Raw genomic sequence first — 27,629 nt, 5'->3', positions numbered from 1 at the left:
TATGACTTCATCTATGACTTGTCCCCAGGACACCATGACTTCATCTATGACTTGTCCCCAGGATACTATGACTTCATGCATGACTTGTCCCCAGGATACTATGACTTCATCTATGACTTGTCCCCAGGATACTATGACTTCATCCATGACTTGTCCCCAGGACACTATGACTTCATCTATGACTTGTCCCAGGATACTATGACTTCATCCATAACTTGTCCCCAGGATACTATGACTTCATCTATGACTTGTCCCAGGATACTATGACTTCATCCATGACTTGTCAACAGGATACTATGACTTCATCTATGACTTGTACCCAGGATACTATGACTTCATCTATGACTTGTCCCAGGATACTATAACTTCATCCATGACTTGTCCCCAGGACACTAATACTTAATCTTGACCTATCCCCAGGATACTATGACTTCATCCATGACTTGTCCCAGGATACTATGACTTCATCTATGACTTGTCCCCAGGACACTAATACTTAATCTCGACCTATCCCCAGGATACTATGACTTCATCCATGACTTGTCCCAGGATACTATGACTTCATCTATGACTTGTCCCAGGATACTATGACTTCATCTATGGCTTGTCCCCAGGATACTATGACTTCATCCATGACTTGTCCCCAGGACACTATGACTTCATCCATGACTTGTCCCAGGATACTATGACTTCATCTATGACTTGTCAACAGGATACTATGACTTCATCTATGACTTGTCCCAGGATACTATGACTTCATCCATGAATTGTCCCCAGGATACTATGACTTCATCTATGACTTGTCCCAGGATACTATGACTTCATCTATGACTTGTCCCCAGGATACTATGACTTCATCTATGACTTGTCCCCAGGACACTATGACTTCATCTATGACTTGTCCCCAGGACACTATGACTTCATCTATGACTTGTCCCCAGGATACTATGACTTCATCTATGACTTGTCCCCAGGATACTATGACTTCATCTATGACTTGTCCCAGGATACTATGACTTCATCTATGACTTGTCCCAGGATACTATGACTTCATCCATGACTTGTCCCCGGGATACTACGACTTAATCCATGACTTGTCCCCAGGATACTATGACTTCATCCATGACTTGTCCCCAGGATACTATAACTTCATCCATGACTTGTCCCCAGGACATTAATACTTAATCTTGACTTATCCCCAGGATACTATGACTTCATCCATGACTTGTCCCCAGGACACTAATACTTAATCTTGACCTATCCCCAGGATACTATGACTTCATCTATGACTTGTCCCAGGATACTATGACTTCATCCATGACTTGTCCCAGGATACTATGACTTCATCCATGACTTGTCCCAGGATACTATGACTTCATCCATGACTTGTCCCAGGATACTATGACTTCATCCATGACTTGTCCCCAGGATACTATGACTTCATCTATGACTTGTCCCCATGATACTATGACTTCATCCATGACTTGTCCCCATGATACTATGACTTCATCTATGACTTGTACCCAGGATACTATGACTTCATCTATGACTTGTCCCCAGGATACTATGACTTCATCTATGACTTGTCCCAGGATACTATGACTTCATCTATGACTTGTCCCAGGATACTATAACTTCATCCATGACTTGTCCCAGGATACTATAACTTCATCCATGACTTGTCCCAGGATACTATGACTTCATCTATGACTTGTCCCCAGGACACTAATACTTAATCTTGACTTATCCCCAGGATACTATGACTTCATCCATGACTTGTCCCCAGGACACTAATACTTAATCTTGACCTATCCCCAGGATACTATGACTTCATCCATGACTTGTCCCAGGACACTAATACTTAATATTGACTTGTCCCCAGGATACTATGACTTCATCCATGACTTGTCCCAGGATACTATGACTTCATCCATGACTTGTCCCCAGGACACTATGACTTCATCTATGACTTGTCCCCAGGATACTATGACTTCATCTATGACTTGTCCCCAGGATACTATGACTTCATCCATGACTTGTCCCCAGGACACTATGACTTCATCTATGACTTGTCCCCAGGATACTATGACTTCATCTATGACTTGTCCCCATGATACTATGACTTCATCCATGACTTGTCCCCATGATACTATGACTTCATCTATGACTTGTACCCAGGATACTATGACTTCATCTATGACTTGTCCCCAGGATACTATGACTTCATCTATGACTTGTCCCAGGATACTATGACTTTATCTATGACTTGTCCCAGGATACTATGACTTCATCTATGACTTGTCCCAGGATACTATAACTTCATCCATGACTTGTCCCAGGATACTATGACTTCATCTATGACTTGTCCCCAGGACACTAATACTTAATCTTGACCTATCCCCAGGATACTATGACTTCATCCATGACTTGTCCCAGGACACTAATACTTAATATTGACTTGTCCCAGGACACTAATACTTAATATTGACTTGTCCCCAGGATACTATGACTTCATTTATGACTTGTCCCAGGGTACTATGACTTCATCCATGACTTGTCCCAGGATACTATGACTTCATCCATGACTTGTCCCCAGGATACTATGACTTCATCTATGACTTGTCCCCAGGATACTATGACTTCATCTATGACTTGTCCCAGGATACTATGACTTCATCCATGACTTGTCCCCAGGACACTATGACTTCATCCATGACTTGTCCCAGGATACTATGACTTCATCTATGACTTGTCCCCAGGACACTATGACTTCATCCATGACTTGTCCCAGGATACTATAACTTCATCCATGACTTGTCCCCAGGACACTATGACTTCATCCATGACTTGTCCCAGGATACTATGACTTCATCTATGACTTGTCCCAGGATACTATGACTTCATCTATGACTTGTCCCAGGATACTATGACTTCATCCATGACTTGTCCCCAGGATACTATGACTTCATCTATGACTTGTCCCAGGATACTATGACTTCATCTATGACTTGTCCCATGACACTATGACTTCATCTATGACTTGTCCCCAGGACACTATGACTTCATCTATGACTTGTCCCCAGGATACTATGACTTCATCTATGACTTGTCCCAGGATACTATGACTTCATCTATGACTTGTCCCCAGGATACTATGACTTCATCTATGACTTGTCCCCAGGACACTATGACTTCATCTATGACTTGTCCCAGGACACTATGACTTCATCTATGACTTGTCCCCAGGATACTATGACTTCATCTATGACTTGTCCCCAGGATACTATGACTTCATCTATGACTTGTCCCAGGATACTATGACTTCATCTATGACTTGTCCCCAGGACACTATGACTTCATCCATGACTTGTCCCCAGGACACTAATACTTAATCTTGACCTATCCCCAGGATACTATGACTTCATCCATGACTTGTCCCCAGGACACTAATACTTAATCTTGACCTATCCCCAGGATACTATGACTTCATCCATGACTTGTCCCAGGACACTAATACTTAATATTGACTTGTCCCCAGGATACTATGACTTCATCCATGACTTGTCCCCAGGACACTAATACTTCATCCATGACTTGGCCCAGGATACTATGACTTCATCCATGACTTGTCCCCAGGATACTATGACTTCATCTATGACTTGTCCCAGGATACTATGACTTCATCCATGACTTGTCCCCAGGATACTATAACTTCATCCATGACTTGTCCCCAGGACACTATGACTTCATCCATGACTTGTCCCAGGATACTATGACTTCATCTATGACTTGTCCCAGGATACTATGACTTCATCCATGACTTGTCCCCAGGATACTATGACTTCATCTATGACTTGTCCCAGGATACTATGACTTCATCTATGACTTGTCCCATGACACTATGACTTCATCTATGACTTGTCCCAGGACACTATGACTTCATCTATGACTTGTCCCCAGGACACTATGACTTCATCTATGACTTGTCCCCAGGATACTATGACTTCATCTATGACTTGTCCCAGGATACTATGACTTCATCTATGACTTGTCCCCAGGATACTATGACTTCATCTATGACTTGTCCCCAGGACACTATGACTTCATCTATGACTTGTCCCAGGACACTATGACTTCATCTATGACTTGTCCCCAGGACACTATGACTTCATCTATGACTTGTCCCAGGATACTATGACTTCATCTATGACTTGTCCCCAGGATACTATGACTTCATCTATGACTTGTCCCAGGATACTATGACTTCATCTATGACTTGTCCCAGGGTACTATGACTTCATCCATGACTTGTCCCAGGATACTATGACTTCATCCATGACTTGTCCCCAGGATACTATGACTTCATCTATGACTTGTCCCCAGGATACTATGACTTCATTTATGACTTGTCCCAGGATACTATGACTTCATCCATGACTTGTCCCCAGGACACTATGACTTCATCCATGACTTGTCCCAGGATACTATGACTTCATCTATGACTTGTCCCAGGATACTATGACTTCATCTATGACTTGTCCCAGGATACTATGACTTCATCCATGACTTGTCCCCAGGATACTATGACTTCATCTATGACTTGTCCCAGGATACTATGACTTCATCTATGACTTGTCCCATGACACTATGACTTCATCTATGACTTGTCCCAGGACACTATGACTTCATCTATGACTTGTCCCCAGGACACTATGACTTCATCTATGACTTGTCCCCAGGACACTATGACTTCATCTATGACTTGTCCCCAGGATACTATGACTTCATCTATGACTTGTCCCAGGATACTATGACTTCATCTATGACTTGTCCCCAGGATACTATGACTTCATCTATGACTTGTCCCCAGGACACTATGACTTCATCTATGACTTGTCCCATGACACTATGACTTCATCTATGACTTGTCCCATGACACTATGACTTCATCCATGACTTGTCCCCATGATACTATGACTTCATCTATGACTTGTACCCAGGATACTATGACTTCATCTATGACTTGTCCCCAGGATACTATGACTTCATCTATGACTTGTACCCAGGATACTATGACTTCATCTATGACTTGTCCCAGGATACTATGACTTCATCTATGACTTGTCCCCAGGACACTAATACTTAATCTTGACCTATCCCCAGGATACTATGACTTCATCCATGACTTGTCCCAGGATACTATGACTTCATCTATGACTTGTCCCAGGATACTATGACTTCATCCAGGACTTGTCCCAGGATACTATGACTTCATCCAGGACTTGTCCCAGGACACTAATACTTAATATTGACTTGTCCCCAGGATACTATGACTTCATTTATGACTTGTCCCAGGGTACTATGACTTCATCCATGACTTGTCCCAGGATACTATGACTTCATCCATGACTTGTCCCCAGGATACTATGACTTCATCTATGACTTGTCCCCAGGATACTATGACTTCATCTATGACTTGTCCCAGGATACTATGACTTCATCCATGACTTGTCCCCAGGACACTATGACTTCATCCATGACTTGTCCCAGGATACTATGACTTCATCTATGACTTGTCCCCAGGACACTATGACTTCATCCATGACTTGTCCCAGGATACTATAACTTCATCCATGACTTGTCCCCAGGACACTATGACTTCATCCATGACTTGTCCCAGGATACTATGACTTCATCTATGACTTGTCCCAGGATACTATGACTTCATCTATGACTTGTCCCAGGATACTATGACTTCATCCATGACTTGTCCCCAGGATACTATGACTTCATCTATGACTTGTCCCAGGATACTATGACTTCATCTATGACTTGTCCCATGACACTATGACTTCATCTATGACTTGTCCCAGGACACTATGACTTCATCTATGACTTGTCCCCAGGACACTATGACTTCATCTATGACTTGTCCCCAGGATACTATGACTTCATCTATGACTTGTCCCAGGATACTATGACTTCATCTATGACTTGTCCCCAGGATACTATGACTTCATCTATGACTTGTCCCCAGGACACTATGACTTCATCTATGACTTGTCCCAGGACACTATGACTTCATCTATGACTTGTCCCCAGGATACTATGACTTCATCTATGACTTGTCCCCAGGATACTATGACTTCATCTATGACTTGTCCCAGGATACTATGACTTCACCTATGACTTGTCCCCAGGACACTATGACTTCATCCATGACTTGTCCCCAGGACACTAATACTTAATCTTGACCTATCCCCAGGATACTATGACTTCATCCATGACTTGTCCCCAGGACACTAATACTTAATCTTGACCTATCCCCAGGATACTATGACTTCATCCATGACTTGTCCCAGGACACTAATACTTAATATTGACTTGTCCCCAGGATACTATGACTTCATCCATGACTTGTCCCCAGGACACTAATACTTCATCCATGACTTGGCCCAGGATACTATGACTTCATCCATGACTTGTCCCCAGGATACTATGACTTCATCTATGACTTGTCCCAGGATACTATGACTTCATCCATGACTTGTCCCCAGGATACTATAACTTCATCCATGACTTGTCCCCAGGACACTATGACTTCATCCATGACTTGTCCTAGGATACTATGACTTCATCTATGACTTGTCCCAGGATACTATGACTTCATCCATGACTTGTCCCCAGGATACTATGACTTCATCTATGACTTGTCCCATGACACTATGACTTCATCTATGACTTGTCCCAGGACACTATGACTTCATCTATGACTTGTCCCCAGGACACTATGACTTCATCTATGACTTGTCCCCAGGATACTATGACTTCATCCATGACTTGTCCCAGGATACTATGACTTCATCTATGACTTGTCCCATGACACTATGACTTCATCTATGACTTGTCCCAGGACACTATGACTTCATCTATGACTTGTCCCCAGGACACTATGACTTCATCTATGACTTGTCCCCAGGATACTATGACTTCATCTATGACTTGTCCCAGGATACTATGACTTCATCTATGACTTGTCCCCAGGATACTATGACTTCATCTATGACTTGTCCCCAGGACACTATGACTTCATCTATGACTTGTCCCAGGACACTATGACTTCATCTATGACTTGTCCCCAGGACACTATGACTTCATCTATGACTTGTCCCAGGATACTATGACTTCATCTATGACTTGTCCCAGGACACTATGACTTCATCTATGACTTGTCCCATGACACTATGACTTCATCTATGACTTGTCCCAGGACACTATGACTTCATCTATGACTTGTCCCCAGGACACTATGACTTCATCTATGACTTGTCCCCAGGATACTATGACTTCATCCATGACTTGTCCCAGGATACTATGACTTCATCTATGACTTGTCCCATGACACTATGACTTCATCTATGACTTGTCCCAGGACACTATGACTTCATCTATGACTTGTCCCCAGGACACTATGACTTCATCTATGACTTGTCCCCAGGATACTATGACTTCATCTATGACTTGTCCCAGGATACTATGACTTCATCTATGACTTGTCCCCAGGATACTATGACTTCATCTATGACTTGTCCCCAGGACACTATGACTTCATCTATGACTTGTCCCAGGACACTATGACTTCATCTATGACTTGTCCCCAGGACACTATGACTTCATCTATGACTTGTCCCAGGATACTATGACTTCATCTATGACTTGTCCCCAGGATACTATGACTTCATCTATGACTTGTCCCAGGATACTATGACTTCATCTATGACTTGTCCCAGGGTACTATGACTTCATCCATGACTTGTCCCAGGATACTATGACTTCATCCATGACTTGTCCCCAGGATACTATGACTTCATCTATGACTTGTCCCCAGGATACTATGACTTCATTTATGACTTGTCCCAGGATACTATGACTTCATCCATGACTTGTCCCCAGGACACTATGACTTCATCCATGACTTGTCCCAGGATACTATGACTTCATCTATGACTTGTCCCAGGATACTATGACTTCATCTATGACTTGTCCCAGGATACTATGACTTCATCCATGACTTGTCCCCAGGATACTATGACTTCATCTATGACTTGTCCCAGGATACTATGACTTCATCTATGACTTGTCCCATGACACTATGACTTCATCTATGACTTGTCCCAGGACACTATGACTTCATCTATGACTTGTCCCCAGGACACTATGACTTCATCTATGACTTGTCCCCAGGACACTATGACTTCATCTATGACTTGTCCCCAGGATACTATGACTTCATCTATGACTTGTCCCAGGATACTATGACTTCATCTATGACTTGTCCCCAGGATACTATGACTTCATCTATGACTTGTCCCCAGGACACTATGACTTCATCTATGACTTGTCCCATGACACTATGACTTCATCTATGACTTGTCCCATGACACTATGACTTCATCCATGACTTGTCCCCATGATACTATGACTTCATCTATGACTTGTACCCAGGATACTATGACTTCATCTATGACTTGTCCCCAGGATACTATGACTTCATCTATGACTTGTACCCAGGATACTATGACTTCATCTATGACTTGTCCCAGGATACTATGACTTCATCTATGACTTGTCCCCAGGACACTAATACTTAATCTTGACCTATCCCCAGGATACTATGACTTCATCCATGACTTGTCCCAGGATACTATGATTTCATCTATGACTTGTCCCAGGATACTATGACTTCATCCAGGACTTGTCCCAGGATACTATGACTTCATCCAGGACTTGTCCCAGGACACTAATACTTAATATTGACTTGTCCCCAGGATACTATGACTTCATTTATGACTTGTCCCAGGATACTATGACTTCATCCATGACTTGTCCCCAGGATACTATGACTTCATCTATGACTTGTCCCAGGATACTATGACTTCATCTATGACTTGTCCCAGGATACTATGACTTCATCTATGACTTGTCCCAGGATACTATGACTTCATCTATGACTTGTCCCAGGATACTATGACTTCATCTATGACTTGTCCCATGGCACTATGACTTCATCTATGACTTGTCCCAGGACACTATGACTTCATCTATGACTTGTCCCCAGGATACTATGACTTCATCTATGACTTGTCCCCAGGATACTATGACTTCATCCATGACTTGTCCCCAGGATACTATGACTTCATCTATGACTTGTACCCAGGATACTATGACTTCATCTATGACTTGTCCCAGGATACTATGACTTCACCTATGACTTGTCCCATGGCACTATGACTTCATCTATGACTTGTCCCAGGACACTATGACTTCATCTATGACTTGTCCCCAGGACACTATGACTTCATCTATGACTTGTCCCAGGATACTATGACTTCATCTATGACTTGTCCCCAGGATACTATGACTTCATCTATGACTTGTCCCCAGGACACTATGAATTCATCTATGACTTGTCCCCAGGATACTATGACTTCATCTATGACTTGTCCCCAGGACACTATGACTTCATCTATGACTTGTCCCCAGGATACTATGACTTCATCCATGACTTGTCCCCAGGATACTATGACTTCATCTATGACTTGTACCCAGGATACTATGACTTCATCTATGACTTGTCCCAGGATACTATGACTTCATCTATGACTTGTCCCCAGGATACTATGACTTCATCTATGACTTGTCCCATGACACTATGACTTCATCTATGACTTGTCCCAGGATACTATGACTTCATCTATGACTTGTCCCAGGATACTATGACTTCATCTATGACTTGTCCCAGGACACTATGACTTCATCCATGACTTGTCCCCAGGACACTATGACTTCATCCATGACTTGTCCCCAGGACACTATGACTTCATCTATGACTTGTCCCAGGACACTATGACTTCATCTATGACTTGTCCCAGGATACTATGACTTCATCTATGACTTGTCCCAGGACACTATGACTTCATCTATGACTTGTCCCAGGATACTATGACTTCATTCATGACTTGTCCCCAGGACACTATGACTTCATCTATGACTTGTCCCCAGGACACTATGACTTCATCTATGACTTGTCCCCAGGACACTATGACTTCATCCATGACTTGTCCCTAGGACACTATGACTTCATCCATGACTTGTCCCCAGGACACTATGACTTCATCCATGACTTGTCCCTAGGACACTATGACTTCATCCATGACTTGTCCCCAGGACACTATGACTTCATCTATGGCTTGTCCCAGGATACTATGAATTCATCTATGGCTTGTCCCCAGGATACTATGACTTCATCCATGACTTGTCCCCAGGACACTATGACTTCATCCATGACTTGTCCCCAGGACACTATGACTTCATCCATGACTTGTCCCCAGGACACTATGACTTCATCTATGGCTTGTCCCAGGATACTATGACTTCATCTATGACTTGTCCCCAGGACACTATGACTTCATCTATGGCTTGTCCCCAGGACACTATGACTTCATCTATGACTTGTCCCCAGGATACTATGACTTCATCTATGACTTGTCCCCAGGATACTATGACTTCATCTATGACTTGTCCCCAGGACACTATGACTTCATCTATGGCTTGTCCCCAGGACACTATGACTTCATCTATGACTTGTCCCCAGGATACTATGACTTCATCTATGACTTGTCCCAGGACACTATGACTTCATCCATGACTTGTCCCAGGACACTATGACTTCATCTATGGCTTGTCCCCAGGATACTATGACTTCATCTATGACTTGTCCCAGGATACTATGATTTCATCCATGACTTGTCCCAGGACACTATGACTTCATCTATGGCTTGTCCCCAGGATACTATGACTTCATCCATGACTTGTCCCCAGGATACTATGACTTCATCTATGACTTGTCCCAGGACACTATGACTTCATCTATGACTTGTCCCAGGATACTATGACTTCATCTATGACTTGTCCCAGGGTACTATGACTTCATCTATGACTTGTCCCAGGATACTATGACTTCATCCATGACTTGTCTCCAGGATACTATGACTTCATTCATGACTTGTCCCAGGATACTATGACTTCATTCATGACTTGTCCCAGGATACTATGACTTCATCCATGACTTGTCCCAGGATACTATGACTTCATCTATGACTTGTCCCAGGACACTATGACTTCATCTATGACTTGTCCCAGGATACTATGACTTCATCCATGACTTGTCCCCAGAACACTAATACTTAATCCTGACTTGACCCCAGGACAATATTACTTTTTCAAGGCTTGTTCTATGACATCATCCAAAATTTGTCTCCAGTACAATATGACTTTTTTCAATGCTTGTCCCTAGAACACTATGACTACATCCATAACTTATCCCCATGACACTATAGGGGTTATTTATTAAAGGAAAAGCCACTTTGCACTGCAAGTGCACTTGGAAGTAAAGTCGCTGTAGATCCGAGGGGGACATGCAAAGAAAATAAAAAACAGTATTTTAACTTGCACATGATTGGATGATAAAATCAGCAGAGCTTCCCCTCATTTCAGATTTACCCCTTAGATTTAGAGCGACTGCACTTCCAAGAGCATCTTCAGTGCACTATCAAGTGCACTCGCAGTGCAAAGTGGATTTGCCTTTCGGAAATAACCCCCTATGACTTCATCCCGACTTGTCCCCAGGATACTATGGGATTAATTTACTGAAATAGGGGAGCGCAAAATCTGCTGCAGCCTTGCATGGTAGCCAATCAGCTTCTAACTTTAGCTAGTTCAATTAAACTTTGACAATAAAACCTGGAAGCCGATTGGTTTCTATGCAGAGCTGCACCAGATTTTGCACTCTCCAATTTTAGTAAATCAACCCCTCTTACTTTATCCATAACTTGTCCCCAGGAGACTGTAACTGTATAATTGGCTTGTCGCCATGACAGTATGACTTTATCATTGGCTTGTCACCAGGACAGTATGACTTTATCATTGGCTTGTCACCAGGACAGTATGACTTTATCATTGGCTTGTCACCAGGACAGTATGACTTTATCATTGGCTTGTCACCAGGACAGTATGGCTTTATCATTGGCTTGTCACCATGACAGTATGACTTTATCATTGGCTTGTCACCAGGACAGTATGACTTTATCATTGGCTTGTCCCCATGACAGTATGACTTTATCATTGGCTTGTCGCCATGACAGCATGACTTTATCATTGGCTTGTCACCAGGACAGTATGACTTTATCATTGGCTTGTCACCATGACAGTATGACTTTATCATTGGCTTGTCACCAGGACAGTATGACTTTATCATTGGCTTGTCACCAGGACAGTATGACTTTATCATTGGCTTGTCACCAGGACAGTATGACTTTATCATTGGCGTGTCACCAGGACAGTATGACTTTATCATTGGCTTGTCACCAGGACAGTATGACTTTATCATTGGCGTGTCACCAGGACAGTATGACTTTATCATTGGCTTGTCACCAGGACAGTATGGCTTTATCATTGGCTTGTCACCATGACAGTATGACTTTATCATTGGCTTGTCCCCAGGACAGTATGACTTTATCATTGGCTTGTCACCATGACAGTATGACTTTATCATTGGCTTGTCACCATGACAGTATGACTTTATCATTGGCTTGTCACCAGGACAGTATGACTTTATCATTGGCTTGTCACCAGGACAGTATGACTTTATCATTGGCTTGTCCCCATGACAGTATGACTTTATCATTGGCTTGTCGCCATGACAGCATGACTTTATCATTGGCTTGTCACCAGGACAGTATGACTTTATCATTGGCTTGTCACCATGACAGTATGACTTTATCATTGGCTTGTCACCATGACAGTATGACTTTATCATTGGCTTGTCACCAGGACAGTATGACTTTATCATTGGCTTGTCACCAGGACAGTATGACTTTATCATTGGCTTGTCACCAGGACAGTATGACTTTATCATTGGCTTGTCACCAGGACAGTATGACTTTATCATTGGCTTGTCACCAGGACAGTATGACTTTATCATTGGCTTGTCACCAGGACAGTATGGCAGCTATGTCTCAAAAACAGAAAAGGTGGATCGTTCATTATTTATAAAATGTCCAAAGTATTGGCACCTTTCATGATAAATATGGCAAAATAGTCCTTTCAACCTTTAAAAACTGCCCCTTTAATGGTGGCTGATCTATATTACGCTCAGCCGTCCTCCCCTGTATAAGTAATAGGAGATAACTGAAAAATACTCACGAGTCCCAAAACCCAACTTGATGTCGATAAGATGGGCCGGAGAGGTCAGGTCTTCTTCGAAGTTGAGGGGAACCACCTCGCTCCAGATTCGGAATGCACGCAATAATATGGAACGCTGTTGGTCGATAGTTAGCCACACGCTGTAGCCTTCACCCAGAAGCCTCCACTTAATTGTTGGCTTGGAAAAGGCCCCCTTTTTTTTCCCAGCTTTCAAGAGGTGACTCCGCTTTTTCCTGACATGTTGTGACAGTCGAAGGTCCAAGTGGTTTTCTTCCTGTGGAGGAACTTGCATCGTAAGTTGGTTTGTAGAGATGGTGGAAGCGGTGGTGGTTAGATGTGGGTCCTCATCCTTTGACAGGTCTCGGTTGAGTCTTTTGACATTATCTAATTTTTCTACTTCTGCGACTTTGCGGTCAGGAACCCCACAGCGGGGAGCATTCATGGCCTCTCGAGTGGCGTCATCCAACTCCCCCGTCACCCTCAGACCCTTGGCCTCTTGGAATCTTTTTAATGCTCCAATAAATCTCGGGTTTAGTGTTGGTTCTAGACCTTGAGGAGTCTCTGGCTGGGCAGATGGTGATGACAGTCCTTCACTCAGAAGGGTGGAGATATCTGGAGGAGCAACGTTCTCCTCTGAGGAGGCTGGAACTCCACGGAATGGCATAGAGTCCCAGCGGACCGGTTCGACCCAGCCATACTTCCAGAGATAGTTCTATAGAGAAAGATTAGAAGAGAGGCTGGTGACTGGGAGGACAAGGGCACATCAAATACTATGGAATACACCATGTGTGGAGGAGATCTATACACCCAGAAGAGGCTCATTTTCATTTTATTCATACAATGCATTAAAACATGAGGTTTGTGGACAATCAACACACTGGCTGTGCAGGTAGGTACAGTGATTTTATTAGAGGCATGGCTATGGTTCAGGGCCCCACCCTGGCAGACAGAGGATATCTCCATCTGGGAGCCAGGAGGGGCCCCACCTAGGAGATAAGTAAGAACCAATACAGCACGGAGCTTCTGTATTCAACCATCTCAGCTCCAGGTTTACCCCCTTCATGACCAGGCCATTTTTTACCATTCAGCACTGCGCTACTTTAACTGGTAATTGCCCGGTCATGCCACGATGTACCCAAATGAAATATATATCATTTTTTTCACACAAATAGAGCTTTCTTTTGGTGGTATTTGATCCCCACTGAGATTTTTATCTTTTGCTGTATTCATGAAAAATTGGCCAAGTATGTTGAAAAAAAATAAAAAAAATGTATTCAATTTTTTTTAATTTTCTTTCTATTTTTAACATTTATTAAAAGTGTTTACAGCTTATAGTCCAGGGTGCATTTACTGCTGCAGAAGAGGTCCCTCCCTAGATGGAGGTCCTGCAGGACAGTTTATAGTGCAGGGAGCGTTTGGCACTGCAGAAGAGGTCCCTCCCTAGATGGAGGTCCTGCAGGACAGTTTATAGTGCAGGGAGTGTCTGGTGCTGCAGAAGAGGTCCCTCCCTAGATGGAGGTCCTGCAGGACAGCTTATAGTGCAGGGAGTGTCTGGTGCTGCAGAAGAGGTCCCTCCCTAGATGGAGGTCCTGCAGGACAGTTTATAGTGCAGGGAGTGTCTGGTGCTGCAGAAGAGGTCCCTCCCTACATGGAGGTCCTGCAGGACAGTTTATAGTGCAGGGAGCGTTTGGTGCTGCAGAAGAGGTCCCTCCCTAGATGGAGGGCCTGCAGGACAGTTTATAGTGCAGGGAGTGTTTGGTGCTGCAGAAGAGGTCCCTCCCTAGATGGAGGTCCTGCAGGACAGCTTATAGTGCAGGGAGTGTCTGGTGCTGCAGAAGAGGTCCCTCCCTAGATGGAGGTCCTGCAGGACAGTTTATAGTGCAGGGAGCGTTTGGTGCTGCAGAAGAGGTCCCTCCCTAGATGGAGGTCCTGCAGGACAGTTTATAGTGCAGGGAGTGTCTGGTGCTGCAGAAGAGGTCCCTCCCTAGATGGAGGAACTGCAGGACAGTTTATAGACCAGGGCAGGTTCGCTGGTGTAGAAGAGGTCCCTCCCTATATGGAGGGCCTGCAGGACAGCTTATAGTGCAGGGAGTGTTTGGTGCTGCAGAAGAGGTCCCTCCCTATATGGAGGGCCTGCAGGACAGTTTATAGTGCAGGGAGTGTTTGGTGCTTCAGAAGAGGTCCCTCCCTAGATGGAGGAACTGCAGGACAGCTTATAGTGCAGGGAGCGTTTGGCGCTGCAGAAGAGGTCCCTCCCTAGATGGAGGTCCTGCAGGACAGCTTATAGTGCAGGGAGTGTCTGGTGCTGCAGAAGAGGTCCCTCCCTAGATGGAGGTCCTGCAGGACAGCTTATAGTGCAGGGAGTGTTTGGTGCTTCAGAAGAGGTCCCTCCCTAGATGGAGGAACTGCAGGACAGCTTATAGTGCAGGGAGCGTTTGGCGCTGCAGAAGAGGTCCCTCCCTAGATGGAGGTCCTGCAGGACAGCTTATAGTGCAGGGAGTGTCTGGTGCTGCAGAAGAGGTCCCTCCCTAGATGGAGGTCCTGCAGGACAGTTTATAGTGCAGGGAGCGTTTGGTGCTGCAGAAGAGGTCCCTCCCTAGATGGAGGTCCTGCAGGACAGCTTATAGTGCAGGGAGTGTCTGGTGCTGCAGAAGAGGTCCCTCCCTAGATGGAGGTCCTGCAGGACAGCTTATAGTGCAGGGAGCGTTTGGCGCTGCAGAAGAGGTCCCTCCCTAGATGGAGGTCCTGCAGGACAGCTTATAGTGCAGGGAGTGTCTGGTGCTGCAGAAGAGGTCCCTCCCTAGATGGAGGTCCTGCAGGACAGCTTATAGTGCAGGGAGTGTCTGGTGCTGCAGAAGAGGTCCCTCCCTAGATGGAGGCCCTTTAGGACAATGTACTTTGCTATTCCTTCTTGGGTATAAAATGAGTTAATAAATTGTATTACACAGATCATAGACGAATCGTTCTACATTTCCCACCACCTACTGGAGACCACTATGGGTATACTATGGTGGACACAGGAAATTCCCGATGACTGGTGACATTCGTTTTAAATGCTTTGTGTCCCCCGGTGGGGGGAGGTGTTACCAGTGGTGTTTTCTTTTAATGAATAAAACTGGATAGAATTCCAGCGGGCTTTCGCACCTACATATAGAGTTACGGATAGACGGATACCTGAGCATATTCTCTTGTAAGGATGGATTCGGCTTTGTCCCTCAGCCTTGTCTGGATATCGGAGCGATCCCGGGCGTGGAAAAGCCTTTCTGAGGCGATGAGTGTCAGCTCTGTGACAAGGAGGATCAGAAAAGTTCTTGGGGCTGCCATGTCAATTCTGCTCCCCAGAGGCGGGGCTTCAGTTCTTTGTGGGTGGAGTTTTCAGGATTTTCTTTGGCAGGGCTTCGTCATAAAAGTTCTATGTTGGTAAATGACAGCTTTTTTTTTCTGAATTGTTCTTTTGTTCTGCCCCTGGGCGGGCTTCGTTTTCAGGCTCTGGAAGACAGGGAAAGCATCATACATACTGGATGTGGACCTCAAATTACATGGGGGCCAAACTAATAGACCTGCGAGGGGCCACAATAGGTGGATGAAGAAGGATTAATTCGACAATTACAAATAGTATTAAATAGATGCCCATTTCCTGTATTCGCATCATTGGAAATTCAACAGAGGAAAGAATATGTTTCCTAGATGGTGCAGTGATAGCGCTGTGTATGGAATAAATATATCACACCTGTACAATGGGGGAGGTCATGGCTTGTAGAGTGGTGACTGTGCATGGAGAACATGGAGGTCATGGCTGGTACAATGTGGATTGGCCATGGAGAACATGGAGGTCATGGCTTGTACAATGTGGATTGGCCATGGAGAACATGGAGGTCATGGCTTGTACAATGTGGATTGGCCATGGAGAACATGGAGGTCATGGCAGTTCAATGATTTTTGGCCATGGAGCACATAGAGGTCATGGCTTGTACAATGTGGATTGGCCATGGAGACCATCAAAGTCATGGCTAGTACAATGTGGATTGGCCATAGATCACATGGAGGTCATGGCCAGATTATGCTTATTGGCAATGGAGCACATGGAGGTCATGGCTTGCACAATGTGGATTGGCCATTGTTCACATGGAGGTCATGACCTGTTGTCAGGGAACTCACCGTACTTATGCCCGCTCCCGTATAGCAGTAGTTCCCGTTCGTTCCAGGCGCCATGCGAGGTGTCTCCGTCAGAGGCGTACGAATTCCAGGACGAACGGACGTATGCTAATCCGAACACGTGGCTGTACGCCAATCCGAACACGCGAAAACACCCGCGCAAACTGAACGGATGTACGTCTTCACGCACGGACGGCCACTTCCACCAATCCTGGCTCACTTCCCTCTATATAAACAGGGTCCTGGCCTGACACCAATGCTGGATCGTCTTCAGCTGTTCCTGTAAGACTTGATCATTGCTCCTGTGACCTTGTTCCTGAAACCTTGCTCCTGTGACCTTGCTCCTGTGATCCTTGCTCCTTTGACCCGTTCCTGATACCCACTCTTGGATTCCTGGACCACCTCTGACCTTGGCTTGGACTTTTGACTTCGGCTTGTCTCCCGATTCGGTACCTCGTTTTGCCTGCATGTTACCAGACCCCTTGCTTGTTCCTGATTTCGCACCTGTCTCCTGTCATTGTGCCGCATTGCCTGCCAGTTGCTGATCCTACCTGTTTCAGACACGTAGTGTTCCCTGCACACCTGCTGGTCTTCTGGTGCCTACCTACGTGACCAATCTACATCTCTTCTACCGTGAGGACCCAGCATCTTCAAGGCCTTCTACTTCCATCTGCAGGCACCTGCACCCTTTCGTGTCCTCACGTTCCCTGTTCCCATCTCCAGGGGCGTGGTGACCGGAACCGTGCGAGAGGCCACCCTCAGCAGTCTGACTCCGCTGTAAGGTACGTGACAGTACGATCCAGCCAGAAACATGGAGTCAGACAGGGGGGCCTCACCTCTGGACGCTTTGTGCCAACAGATCTCTGCCCTTACCCAAGCAGTTCAAGGCTTGCAAGATGGTTACCATCAACTCGAGCAGAGGGTGGAGTCATTATCTCCAAACACTACTGCCTCCCAAGGGGCTACAGCGTCTCGGTCCGCCAGTCCGGCAACTCCAGCATCCATGCCTGCAATAGTGGTGCCATCCCCGGAGCCTCGAGTTCCTATACCAGAGCGGTTTTCCGGAGATCGCAGCAAATTCCGTGCTTTTCGTAATGCATGCCAATTATACTTCCTGCTACAGCCTCGCACCTTCTCCTTGGAAAGCACAAAAGTTGGGTTCATCGTCTCCTTGCTTCTCGGGGAACCTCAGACCTGGGCCCATCGCCTCTTGGAACAGGCCAGCTCCCTGCTTGATACCACGGACTCTTTTCTGAATGAGATGGCTAAATTATACGATGATCCTCAGCGTGCCACCACTGCTGAGGCCAGTCTCCATGCTCTACGACAGGGTCGCAGACCTGTAGAGGATTACGTGACGGACTTTAGGCGGTGGAGTTCTGACACTCAATGGAACGACGCCGCCCTACGTTACCAATTCCGCATTGGACTGTCCGAACCATTAAAAGACGAATTAGCCCGCATCGAAGTTCCCAGTTCTTTGGAAGACCTCATACAGGTATCAATCCAAATTGACCGCCGTCTTAGGGAACGGAGAGCTGAAAGAGTTGGTCAGTTTCGCCCCACCTGGATGTTACCCAAGGTTCCTAATTATCCTCCTACCTCTACACCTGCTCCCATCTCCGAAGCTCCAGAACCAATGCAACTAGGATTACTTCGCTCACCATTGTCTTCAGAGGAGAAGCTACGCCGGCGTCAGAATAACCTTTGCCTCTACTGTGGGGAAACTGGTCACTATGCGAATGCATGTCCCAATAAAAATCGTAAATTCAAAGACTCACCTCTTGTATCCAATGCATTACCTCTGACGAAATCAATTCATATAGCTGTTCCTTTTTCCTTACAGCTGCCAGGAGGAACACTACAGGTCCAAGCTATAATTGATTCGGGCGCCTGTAGTTGCTTCATTGACCATACTCTCGTTCTGCAACACAACATTCCATTGGCACTCAAGCAACGCCAACTTTCTATACGGTTAGCAGATGGATCCAACATCAGATCAGGTCCCATTACCCATGAGACTCAACCACTGCTCGCCAACATTCTATCCGGTCACCAAGAATTAATCTGCTTGGATGTCATTTCTTCACCACTCTTTCCAATCATCTTGGGAATGCCATGGTTACAAGCCCATAATCCCCAAATAAACTGGATAACCGGTGAGGTAGTGTTTCGGTCCACTTACTGCCTCCAAAATTGTGTCAGGACCTCAAACAACCTGGTTCCGGTCATTGCCTGTTCGGGTCCTACATCTGAGCTCCAGGGGTTGGTCCCAACCACATACCACAAATTCCTGGACGTGTTTGACAAAAGAAAGGCGGACACACTACCTCCTCACCGGGTCTACGATTGCCCAATCGAGTTATTGCCTGGAGCCGAAATTCCATTCGGGAGGATATTCCCTCTATCAGAACCCGAGCTCCTGGTCCTCAAAGAATACATTGATGAGAACCTCAAGAAAGGATTTATTCGACATTCATCTTCTCCAGCCGGTGCTGGAATATTTTTCGTTGAAAAAAAAGACCATTCGCTCCGCCCATGTGTGGATTATAGGGATTTAAATAAAGTAACGATTAAAAACCGCTACCCCCTTCCATTAATTCCAGAATTATTCCAGAGACTTCGATCAGCCAAAATATTCACAAAGCTGGATTTACGAGGGGCCTATAATCTAATCAGAATCCGTAAGGGGGACGAATGGAAAACGGCTTTTCGGACACGTTTTGGCCACTTTGAGTATCTGGTCATGCCATTTGGACTTTGCAACGCCCCAGCCACTTTTCAACATTTTGTTAATGACATTTTCAGGGACTTTTTGGATTTATTTGTAATTGTTTATTTGGATGATATTTTGGTATTTTCAGACTCTCTAGAAACCCATCGTGACCATGTGAAACAAGTTCTCCTGAGATTAAGGCAACATGGGCTTTACGCCAAGGCCGAGAAGTGCGAGTTCGAACGGCAGACCATTCACTTCCTGGGTCTGGTAATATCAACTGAGGGAATAGAGATGGATCCTCAAAAGGTTTCAGCCATTTTATCCTGGCCACCTCCAACTGATAAAAAAGGGGTACAACGCTTCATTGGATTCTCTAATTTTTACAGGAAGTTTATCAAAAACTTTTCCAGTGTTATTGCCCCCATCACGCAACTGACCAGCAAACAAAACCGTTTTCGATGGTCCATCGAGGCCCAAGCTGCGTTCAATAAACTAAAAGGATTATTCACATCAGCCCCAATACTCAAACACCCTGATCCTGCTCTACCTTACACTCTGGAAGTAGACGCTTCAGAAAACGCCGTAGGTGCCATTCTGTCTCAACGCCAAGGGCCTAAATCATTAATGCATCCTGTAGCGTTCTTTTCCAAAAAACTCAATACATCAGAAAGAAACTACGATGTGGGAGACCGAGAACTCCTAGCAATCAAACTGGCTTTGGAGGAATGGCGGTACCTTCTTGAGGGGGCAACACATCCAGTATTGATTTTTACAGATCATAAAAATTTGGAATATCTCAGAACAGCTAAGCGTCTCAGGCCCCGGCAGGCAAGATGGGCTCTTTTCTTTTCCCGTTTTAATTTTCACATAACCTACAGACCAGGATCCAAGAACAGTAAACCCGACGCATTGTCCCGCATGTTCTCTGAAACTGAAGCCTCATCCCCTCCAGACACTATTTTGCAAGCTGGAAACTTCCTATTAACACAAACCAGTTTTCTATCACAGGTTCGACAGTCATCCCGAGGTGCATCAATCCCTCCAGATATGAACCTTCAAGAAAAAGATGGTCTGTTTTGGCGAGGAAGCAAATTATTCATCCCTCAAAACCTTCGCGCCTCCATTTTACAGGTTTGTCATGACTATCCTCTGGCGGGTCACTTCGGGAGTCACAAAACAACAAATTTAGTTCAAAGGCATTTCTGGTGGCCAAACCTCGCGAAAGACTGCAGGAACTATGTTAGTTCTTGTTCAACCTGCCTCCGGAATAAAAACAGCAAAAATAAAGCCTGGGGATTATTGAGGCCATTACCTATCCCTGAAAGACCATGGGATAAGATCGCAATGGACTTTATTGTTGAGCTTCCCCCCTCTGAAGGATTTTCCTCTATCTTCGTGGTGGTGGATCGCTTTTCTAAAATGGCACACTTTATTCCCATGAAGGGAACCCCATCTGCAACCGAGACAGCCAGAATATTCATTAGAGAAATTGTCAGACTCCATGGAATTCCCGGTGATATTGTCTCTGATCGTGGAGTCCAATTCACGTCAAAATTCTGGAAATCATTGTGTGAAACTCTGGGTATCAAGTTAAATTTCTCTTCAGCTTACCATCCCCAAACAAACGGGCAGACCGAACGCACTAATCAAACCTTGGAACAATATTTACGTTGTTTCACTTCTTTTTCTCAGGAGGATTGGGCTTCGTTACTACCTTTAGCAGAATTCGCATTTAATAATTCTATTCATTCCGCTACTAACCAGTCACCATTTTATTCTAACTTTGGTTTTCATCCCTCTTTCCTACCAACATCCTTACCGGATTCTCCTGTACCAGCTGTCCAGGATAGGCTGAATTTCTTTGTTACCAACAATCAGGTACTTAAAGAAACCCTCTCTAAGGCTCAGGAGGACGATAAAAAATTTTTTGACAGGAAGAGAAGGGGAGAACTGGATTTAAAGATCGGTGATCGTGTATGGCTGTCAACCGCAAATCTGAAACTGGCGTGTCCCTCTAAAAAATTGGGACCCAGATATTTGGGGCCTTTTCCAATTAAGAAGAAAATTAATTCAGTAGCCTATGAACTTGAACTTCCCGGCTCATTTAAAATTCATCCTGTATTTCACACTTCTCTACTTAAGCCTGATGTACCCAATTCCTTTCCAGATCGGGAATTATGCTCTCCAGAAGCTATTTTGATAGATGGTGAGGAGGAGTTTGAGATCGAAGCCATTCTAGGTTACAGGAAGCGCCAAGGACAAAACCAATATTTGATTAAGTGGAAAGGCTTCGGCCCCGAAGAAAATTCCTGGGAACCCGAAGCGAATCTTCATGCCCAGAGGCTTATACGGGCTTTTCATCGCTCTCAAAGGTTGGTTCAAAGGGGCACCCGGAGGCTGCCCTTAAGGGGGGGGCACTGTCAGGGAACTCACCGTACTTATGCCCGCTCCCGTATAGCAGTAGTTCCCGTTCGTTCCAGGCGCCATGCGAGGTGTCTCCGTCAGAGGCGTACGAATTCCAGGACGAACGGACGTATGCTAATCCGAACACGTGGCTGTACGCCAATCCGAACACGCGAAAACACCCGCGCAAACTGAACGGATGTACGTCTTCACGCACGGACGGCCACTTCCACCAATCCTGGCTCACTTCCCTCTATATAAACAGGGTCCTGGCCTGACACCAATGCTGGATCGTCTTCAGCTGTTCCTGTAAGACTTGATCATTGCTCCTGTGACCTTGTTCCTGAAACCTTGCTCCTGTGACCTTGCTCCTGTGATCCTTGCTCCTTTGACCCGTTCCTGATACCCACTCTTGGATTCCTGGACCACCTCTGACCTTGGCTTGGACTTTTGACTTCGGCTTGTCTCCCGATTCGGTACCTCGTTTTGCCTGCATGTTACCAGACCCCTTGCTTGTTCCTGATTTCGCACCTGTCTCCTGTCATTGTGCCGCATTGCCTGCCAGTTGCTGATCCTACCTGTTTCAGACACGTAGTGTTCCCTGCACACCTGCTGGTCTTCTGGTGCCTACCTACGTGACCAATCTACATCTCTTCTACCGTGAGGACCCAGCATCTTCAAGGCCTTCTACTTCCATCTGCAGGCACCTGCACCCTTTCGTGTCCTCACGTTCCCTGTTCCCATCTCCAGGGGCGTGGTGACCGGAACCGTGCGAGAGGCCACCCTCAGCAGTCTGACTCCGCTGTAAGGTACGTGACACCTGTATAGTGGTGATTGGCCATTGAGCACATGGAGGTCATAGCCAGAGTAATGATTATTGCCCATGGATCACATGGAGGCCATGGCCAGTTTTATGATTTTGGCCATGGATCACATGGAGGTCAAGGTCAGTTCAATGATTATTGGTCATGGATCACATGGAGGTCATCATGCCGCCAGTTCGATGATTTTTGGCCATGGAGGTCATGGCCAGATCATTGATTATTGGCCACGGATTACATGGAGGTCATGGCCAGATCATTGATTATTGGCCACGGATTACATGGAGGTCATGGCTAGTTCAATGATTATTGGACATGGATCACATGGAGGTCATGGCCAGTTCCAATATTTTATGGACATCGAGCACATGAAGGTCAAGGCCAGTTTAATGTTTATTGGCCTTGGATCACATGGAGGTCATCATGGCCTGTTCAATGATTTTTGGACATGGAGATTATGGCCAGATCAATAATTATTGGCAATGGAGCACATGGAGGTCATGGCTTGCACAATGTGGATTGGCTATGGATTACATGGAGGTCATGGCCAGTTCAATGATTTTTGGGCAAGGAGCACACGGAGGTCATGGCTTGTACAATAACTATTGGACATGGATCACGTGGAGGTCATGGCCAGTTCAGTGATTTTTGGGCATGGATCACATGGAGGTCACGACCAGTACAATAGTTACTCGCCAGATATCCCATGGAAATAATTACATGTAGAATGGTAATTGGCCACATATCAACTGGGGGGTCATGGCCTGTACAATGTGATACAATGATTACATATAAAATCTCAGCGAGACAGACAGACAGACAGACATTCCTATTGGGTAGATTCTCACCTTCTTCTGTTCAGTTTCTCTTCGTAGCAGATCTAAGAGAAGAAAACATGGCATACATTTAGAGGAATGACATTACCCAACTCTCTCGCCTGTCTCTGTGGTTGTGGTCTCGCAGCCCCCCACCCCCCCCCCCCCAAGCTGCCTTTGAGCCCTCCTCTCGGAGCAGTCTCTCACCTGTCTCTGTGGTGTCTTGTAGCCCCCTCTCGGAGCAGTCTCTTTCCTATCTCTGTAGTGTCTTGTAGCCCCCTCTCGGAGCAGTCTCTCACCTGTCTCTGTAGTGTCTTGTAGCCCCCTCTCGGAGCAGTCTCTCACCTGTCTCTGTAGTGTCTTGTAGCCCCCTCTCGGAGCAGTCTCTCACCTGTCTCTGTGGTGTCTTGTAGCCCCCTCTCGGAGCAATCTCTCACCTGTCTCTGCGGTGTCTTGTAGCCCCCCTCTCGGAGCAGTCTCTCTCCTGTCTCTGTGGTGTCTCGTAGCCCCCTCTCGGAGCAGTCTCTCATCTGTCTCTGTAGTGTCTTGTAGCCCCCCTCTCAGAGCAGTCTCTCATCTGTCTCTGTAGTGTCTTGTAGCCCCCTCTCGGAGCAGTCTCTCTCCTGTCTCTGTGGTGTCTCGTAGCCCCCTCTCGGAGCAGTCTCTCTCCTGTCTCTATGGTGTCTTGTAGCCCCCTCTCGGAGCAATCTCTCACCTGTCTCTGCGGTGTCTTGTAGCCCCCCTCTCGGAGCAGTCTCTCTCCTGTCTCTGTGGTGTCTCGTAGCCCCCTCTCGGAGCAATCTCTCACCTGTCTCTGTGGTGTCTTGTAGCCCCCCTCTCGGAGCAATCTCTCACCTGTCTCTGCGGTGTCTTGTAGCCCCCCTCTCGGAGCAGTCTCTCTCCTGTCTCTGTGGTGTCTCGTAGCCCCCTCTCAGAGCAGTCTCTCATCTGTCTCTGTAGTGTCTTGTAGCCCCCTCTCGGAGCAGTCTCTCTCCTGTCTCTGTAATGTCTTGTAGCCCCCCTCTCGGAGCAGTCTCTCACCTGTCTCTGTGGTGTCTCGTAGCCCCCTCTCGAAACAGTCTCTCTCCTGTCTCTATGGTGTCTTGTAGCCCCCTCTCGAAACAGTCTCTCTCCTGTCTCTATGGTGTCTTGTAGCCCCCTCTCGGAGCAGTCTCTCACCTGTCTCTGTAGTGTCTTGTAGCCCCCTCTCGGAGCAGTCTCTCACCTGTCTCTGTGGTGTCTTGTAGCCCCCCTCTCGGAGCAGTCTCTCTCCTGTCTCTGTGGTGTCTCGTAGCCCCCTCTCAGAGCAGTCTCTCACCTGTCTCTGTGGTGTCTTGTAGCCCCCTCTCGGAGCAATCTCTCACCTGTCTCTGCGGTGTCTTGTAGCCCCCCTCTCGGAGCAGTCTCTCTCCTGTCTCTGTGGTGTCTCGTAGCCCCCTCTCAGAGCAGTCTCTCATCTGTCTCTGTAGTGTCTTGTAGCCCCCTCTCGGAGCAGTCTCTCTCCTGTCTCTGTGGTGTCTCGTAGCCCCCTCTCGGAGCAGTCTCTCTCCTGTCTCTATGGTGTCTTGTAGCCCCCTCTCGGAGCAATCTCTCACCTGTCTCTGTGGTGTCTTGTAGCCCCCTCTCGGAGCAATCTCTCACCTGTCTCTGCGGTGTCTTGTAGCCCCCCTCTCGGAGCAGTCTCTCTCCTGTCTCTGTGGTGTCTCGTAGCCCCCTCTCAGAGCAGTCTCGTCTCTCATCTGTCTCTGTAGTGTCTTGTAGCCCCCTCTCGGAGCAGTCTCTCTCCTGTCTCTGTAATGTCTTGTAGCCCCCCTCTCGGAGCAGTCTCTCACCTGTCTCTGTGGTGTCTCGTAGCCCCCTCTCGAAACAGTCTCTCTCCTGTCTCTATGGTGTCTTGTAGCCCCCTCTCGGAGCAGTCTCTCACCTGTCTCGGTGGTGTCTTGTAGCCCCCCTATCGGAGCAGTCTCTCACCTGTCTCTGTGTTGTCTTGTAGCCCTCCTCTCGGAGCAGTCTCTCACCTGTCTCTGCGGTGTCTTGTAGCCCCCTCTCGGAGCAGTCTCTCACCTGTCTCTGTGTTGTCTTGTAGCCCTCCTCTCGGAGCAGTCTCTCACCTGTCTCTGTGTTGTCTTGTAGCCCTCCTCTCGGAGCAGTCTCTCACCTGTCTCAGTGGTGTCTTGTAGCCCCCCTCTCGGATCAGTCTCTCACCTGTCTCTGTGGTGTGTTGTAGCCCCCTCTCGGAGCAGTCTCTTTCCTGTCTCTGCGGTGTCTTGTAGCCCCCTCTCGGAGCAGTCTCTCACCTGTCTCTGTAGTGTCTTGTAGCCCCCTCTCGGAGCAGTCTCTCACCTGTCTCTGCGGTGTCTTGTAGCCCCCCTCTCGGAGCAGTCTCTCACCTGTCTCTGCGGTGTCTTGTAGCCCCCTCTCGGAGCAGTCTCTCATCTGTCTCTGTGTTGTCTTGTAGCCCTCCTCTCGGAGCAGTCTCTTTCCTGTCTCTATGGTGTCTTGTAGCCCCCCTCTCGGAGCAGTCTCTCACCTGTCTCTATGTTGTCTTGTAGCCCCCTCTCGGAGCAGTCTCTCACCTGTCTCTGTAGTGTCTTGTAGCCCCCTCTCGGAGCAGTCTCTCACCTGTCTCTGTGGTGTCTTGTAGCCCCCCTCTCGGAGCAGTCTCTCACCTGTCTCTATGTTGTCTTGTAGCCCCCTCTCGGAGCAGTCTCTCACCTGTCTCTGTAGTGTCTTGTAGCCCCCTCTCGGAGCAGTCTCTCACCTGTCTCTGTGGTGTCTTGTAGCTTCCTCTCGGAGCAGTCTCGTCTCTCTCCTGTCTCTGTGGTGTCTTGTAGCCCCCTCTCGGAGCAGTCTCTTTCCTATCTCTGTAGTGTCTTGTAGCCCCCTCTCGGAGCAGTCTCTCACCTGTCTCTGTGGTGTCTTGTAGCCCCCCTCTCGGAGCAGTCTCTCACCTGTCTCTATGTTGTCTTGTAGCCCCCTCTCGGAGCAGTCTCTCACCTGTCTCTGTAGTGTCTTGTAGCCCCCTCTCGGAGCAGTCTCTCACCTGTCTCTGTGGTGTCTTGTAGCTTCCTCTCGGAGCAGTCTCGTCTCTCTCCTGTCTCTGTGGTGTCTTGTAGCCCCCTCTCGGAGCAGTCTCTTTCCTATCTCTGTGGTGTCTTGTAGCCCCTCTCGGAGCAATCTCTCTCCTGTCTCTGTGGTGTCTCGTAGCCCCCTCTCAGAGCAGTCTCTCATCTGTCTCTGTAGTGTCTTGTAGCCCCCTCTCGGAGCAGTCTCTCTCCTGTCTCTGTGGTGTCTCGTAGCCCCCTCTCGGAGCAGTCTCTCTCCTGTCTCTATGGTGTCTTGTAGCCCCCCTCTCGGAGCAGTCTCTCTCCTGTCTCTGTGGTGTCTCGTAGCCCCCTCTCAGAGCAGTCTCGTCTCTCATCTGTCTCTGTAGTGTCTTGTAGCCCCCTCTCG

The 27,629-nt window shown here is 46.7% G+C and overlaps 1 protein-coding gene across 2 annotated transcripts in view; it reads right to left on the bottom strand.

Moving 5' to 3' along the window:
- Positions 1-27,629, bottom strand: part of LOC143975748 (matrix metalloproteinase-21-like) — a 65,165-nt gene that overhangs the window by 20,535 nt on the left and 17,001 nt on the right. The window contains exons 2-4 of one of the 2 annotated variants that reach the window (XM_077478261.1): positions 24,210-24,241; positions 16,438-16,752; positions 13,264-13,975 (exon numbers count right to left, since the gene is read on the bottom strand). In XM_077478261.1, coding sequence (XP_077334387.1) covers positions 13,264-13,975; positions 16,438-16,587 — 862 coding nt within the window. In that variant the 5' untranslated portion in view covers positions 16,588-16,752; positions 24,210-24,241. Of the gene's footprint in view, positions 1-13,263; positions 13,976-16,437; positions 16,753-24,209; positions 24,327-27,629 lie in introns of those variants that run through there. The other variant, XM_077478260.1, reaches the window with a different exon arrangement.

Source organism: Lithobates pipiens, unplaced genomic scaffold (assembly GCF_037356315.1).
Source record: "Lithobates pipiens isolate NorthernLeopardFrog02 unplaced genomic scaffold, aLitPip1_a1.2 Scaffold_13, whole genome shotgun sequence".
In the NCBI taxonomy this organism is placed as follows: domain Eukaryota; kingdom Metazoa; phylum Chordata; class Amphibia; order Anura; family Ranidae; genus Lithobates; species Lithobates pipiens.
Note: the sequence above shows the minus strand (reverse complement) of the source record. Positions and strands in the feature narration are given on the sequence as shown.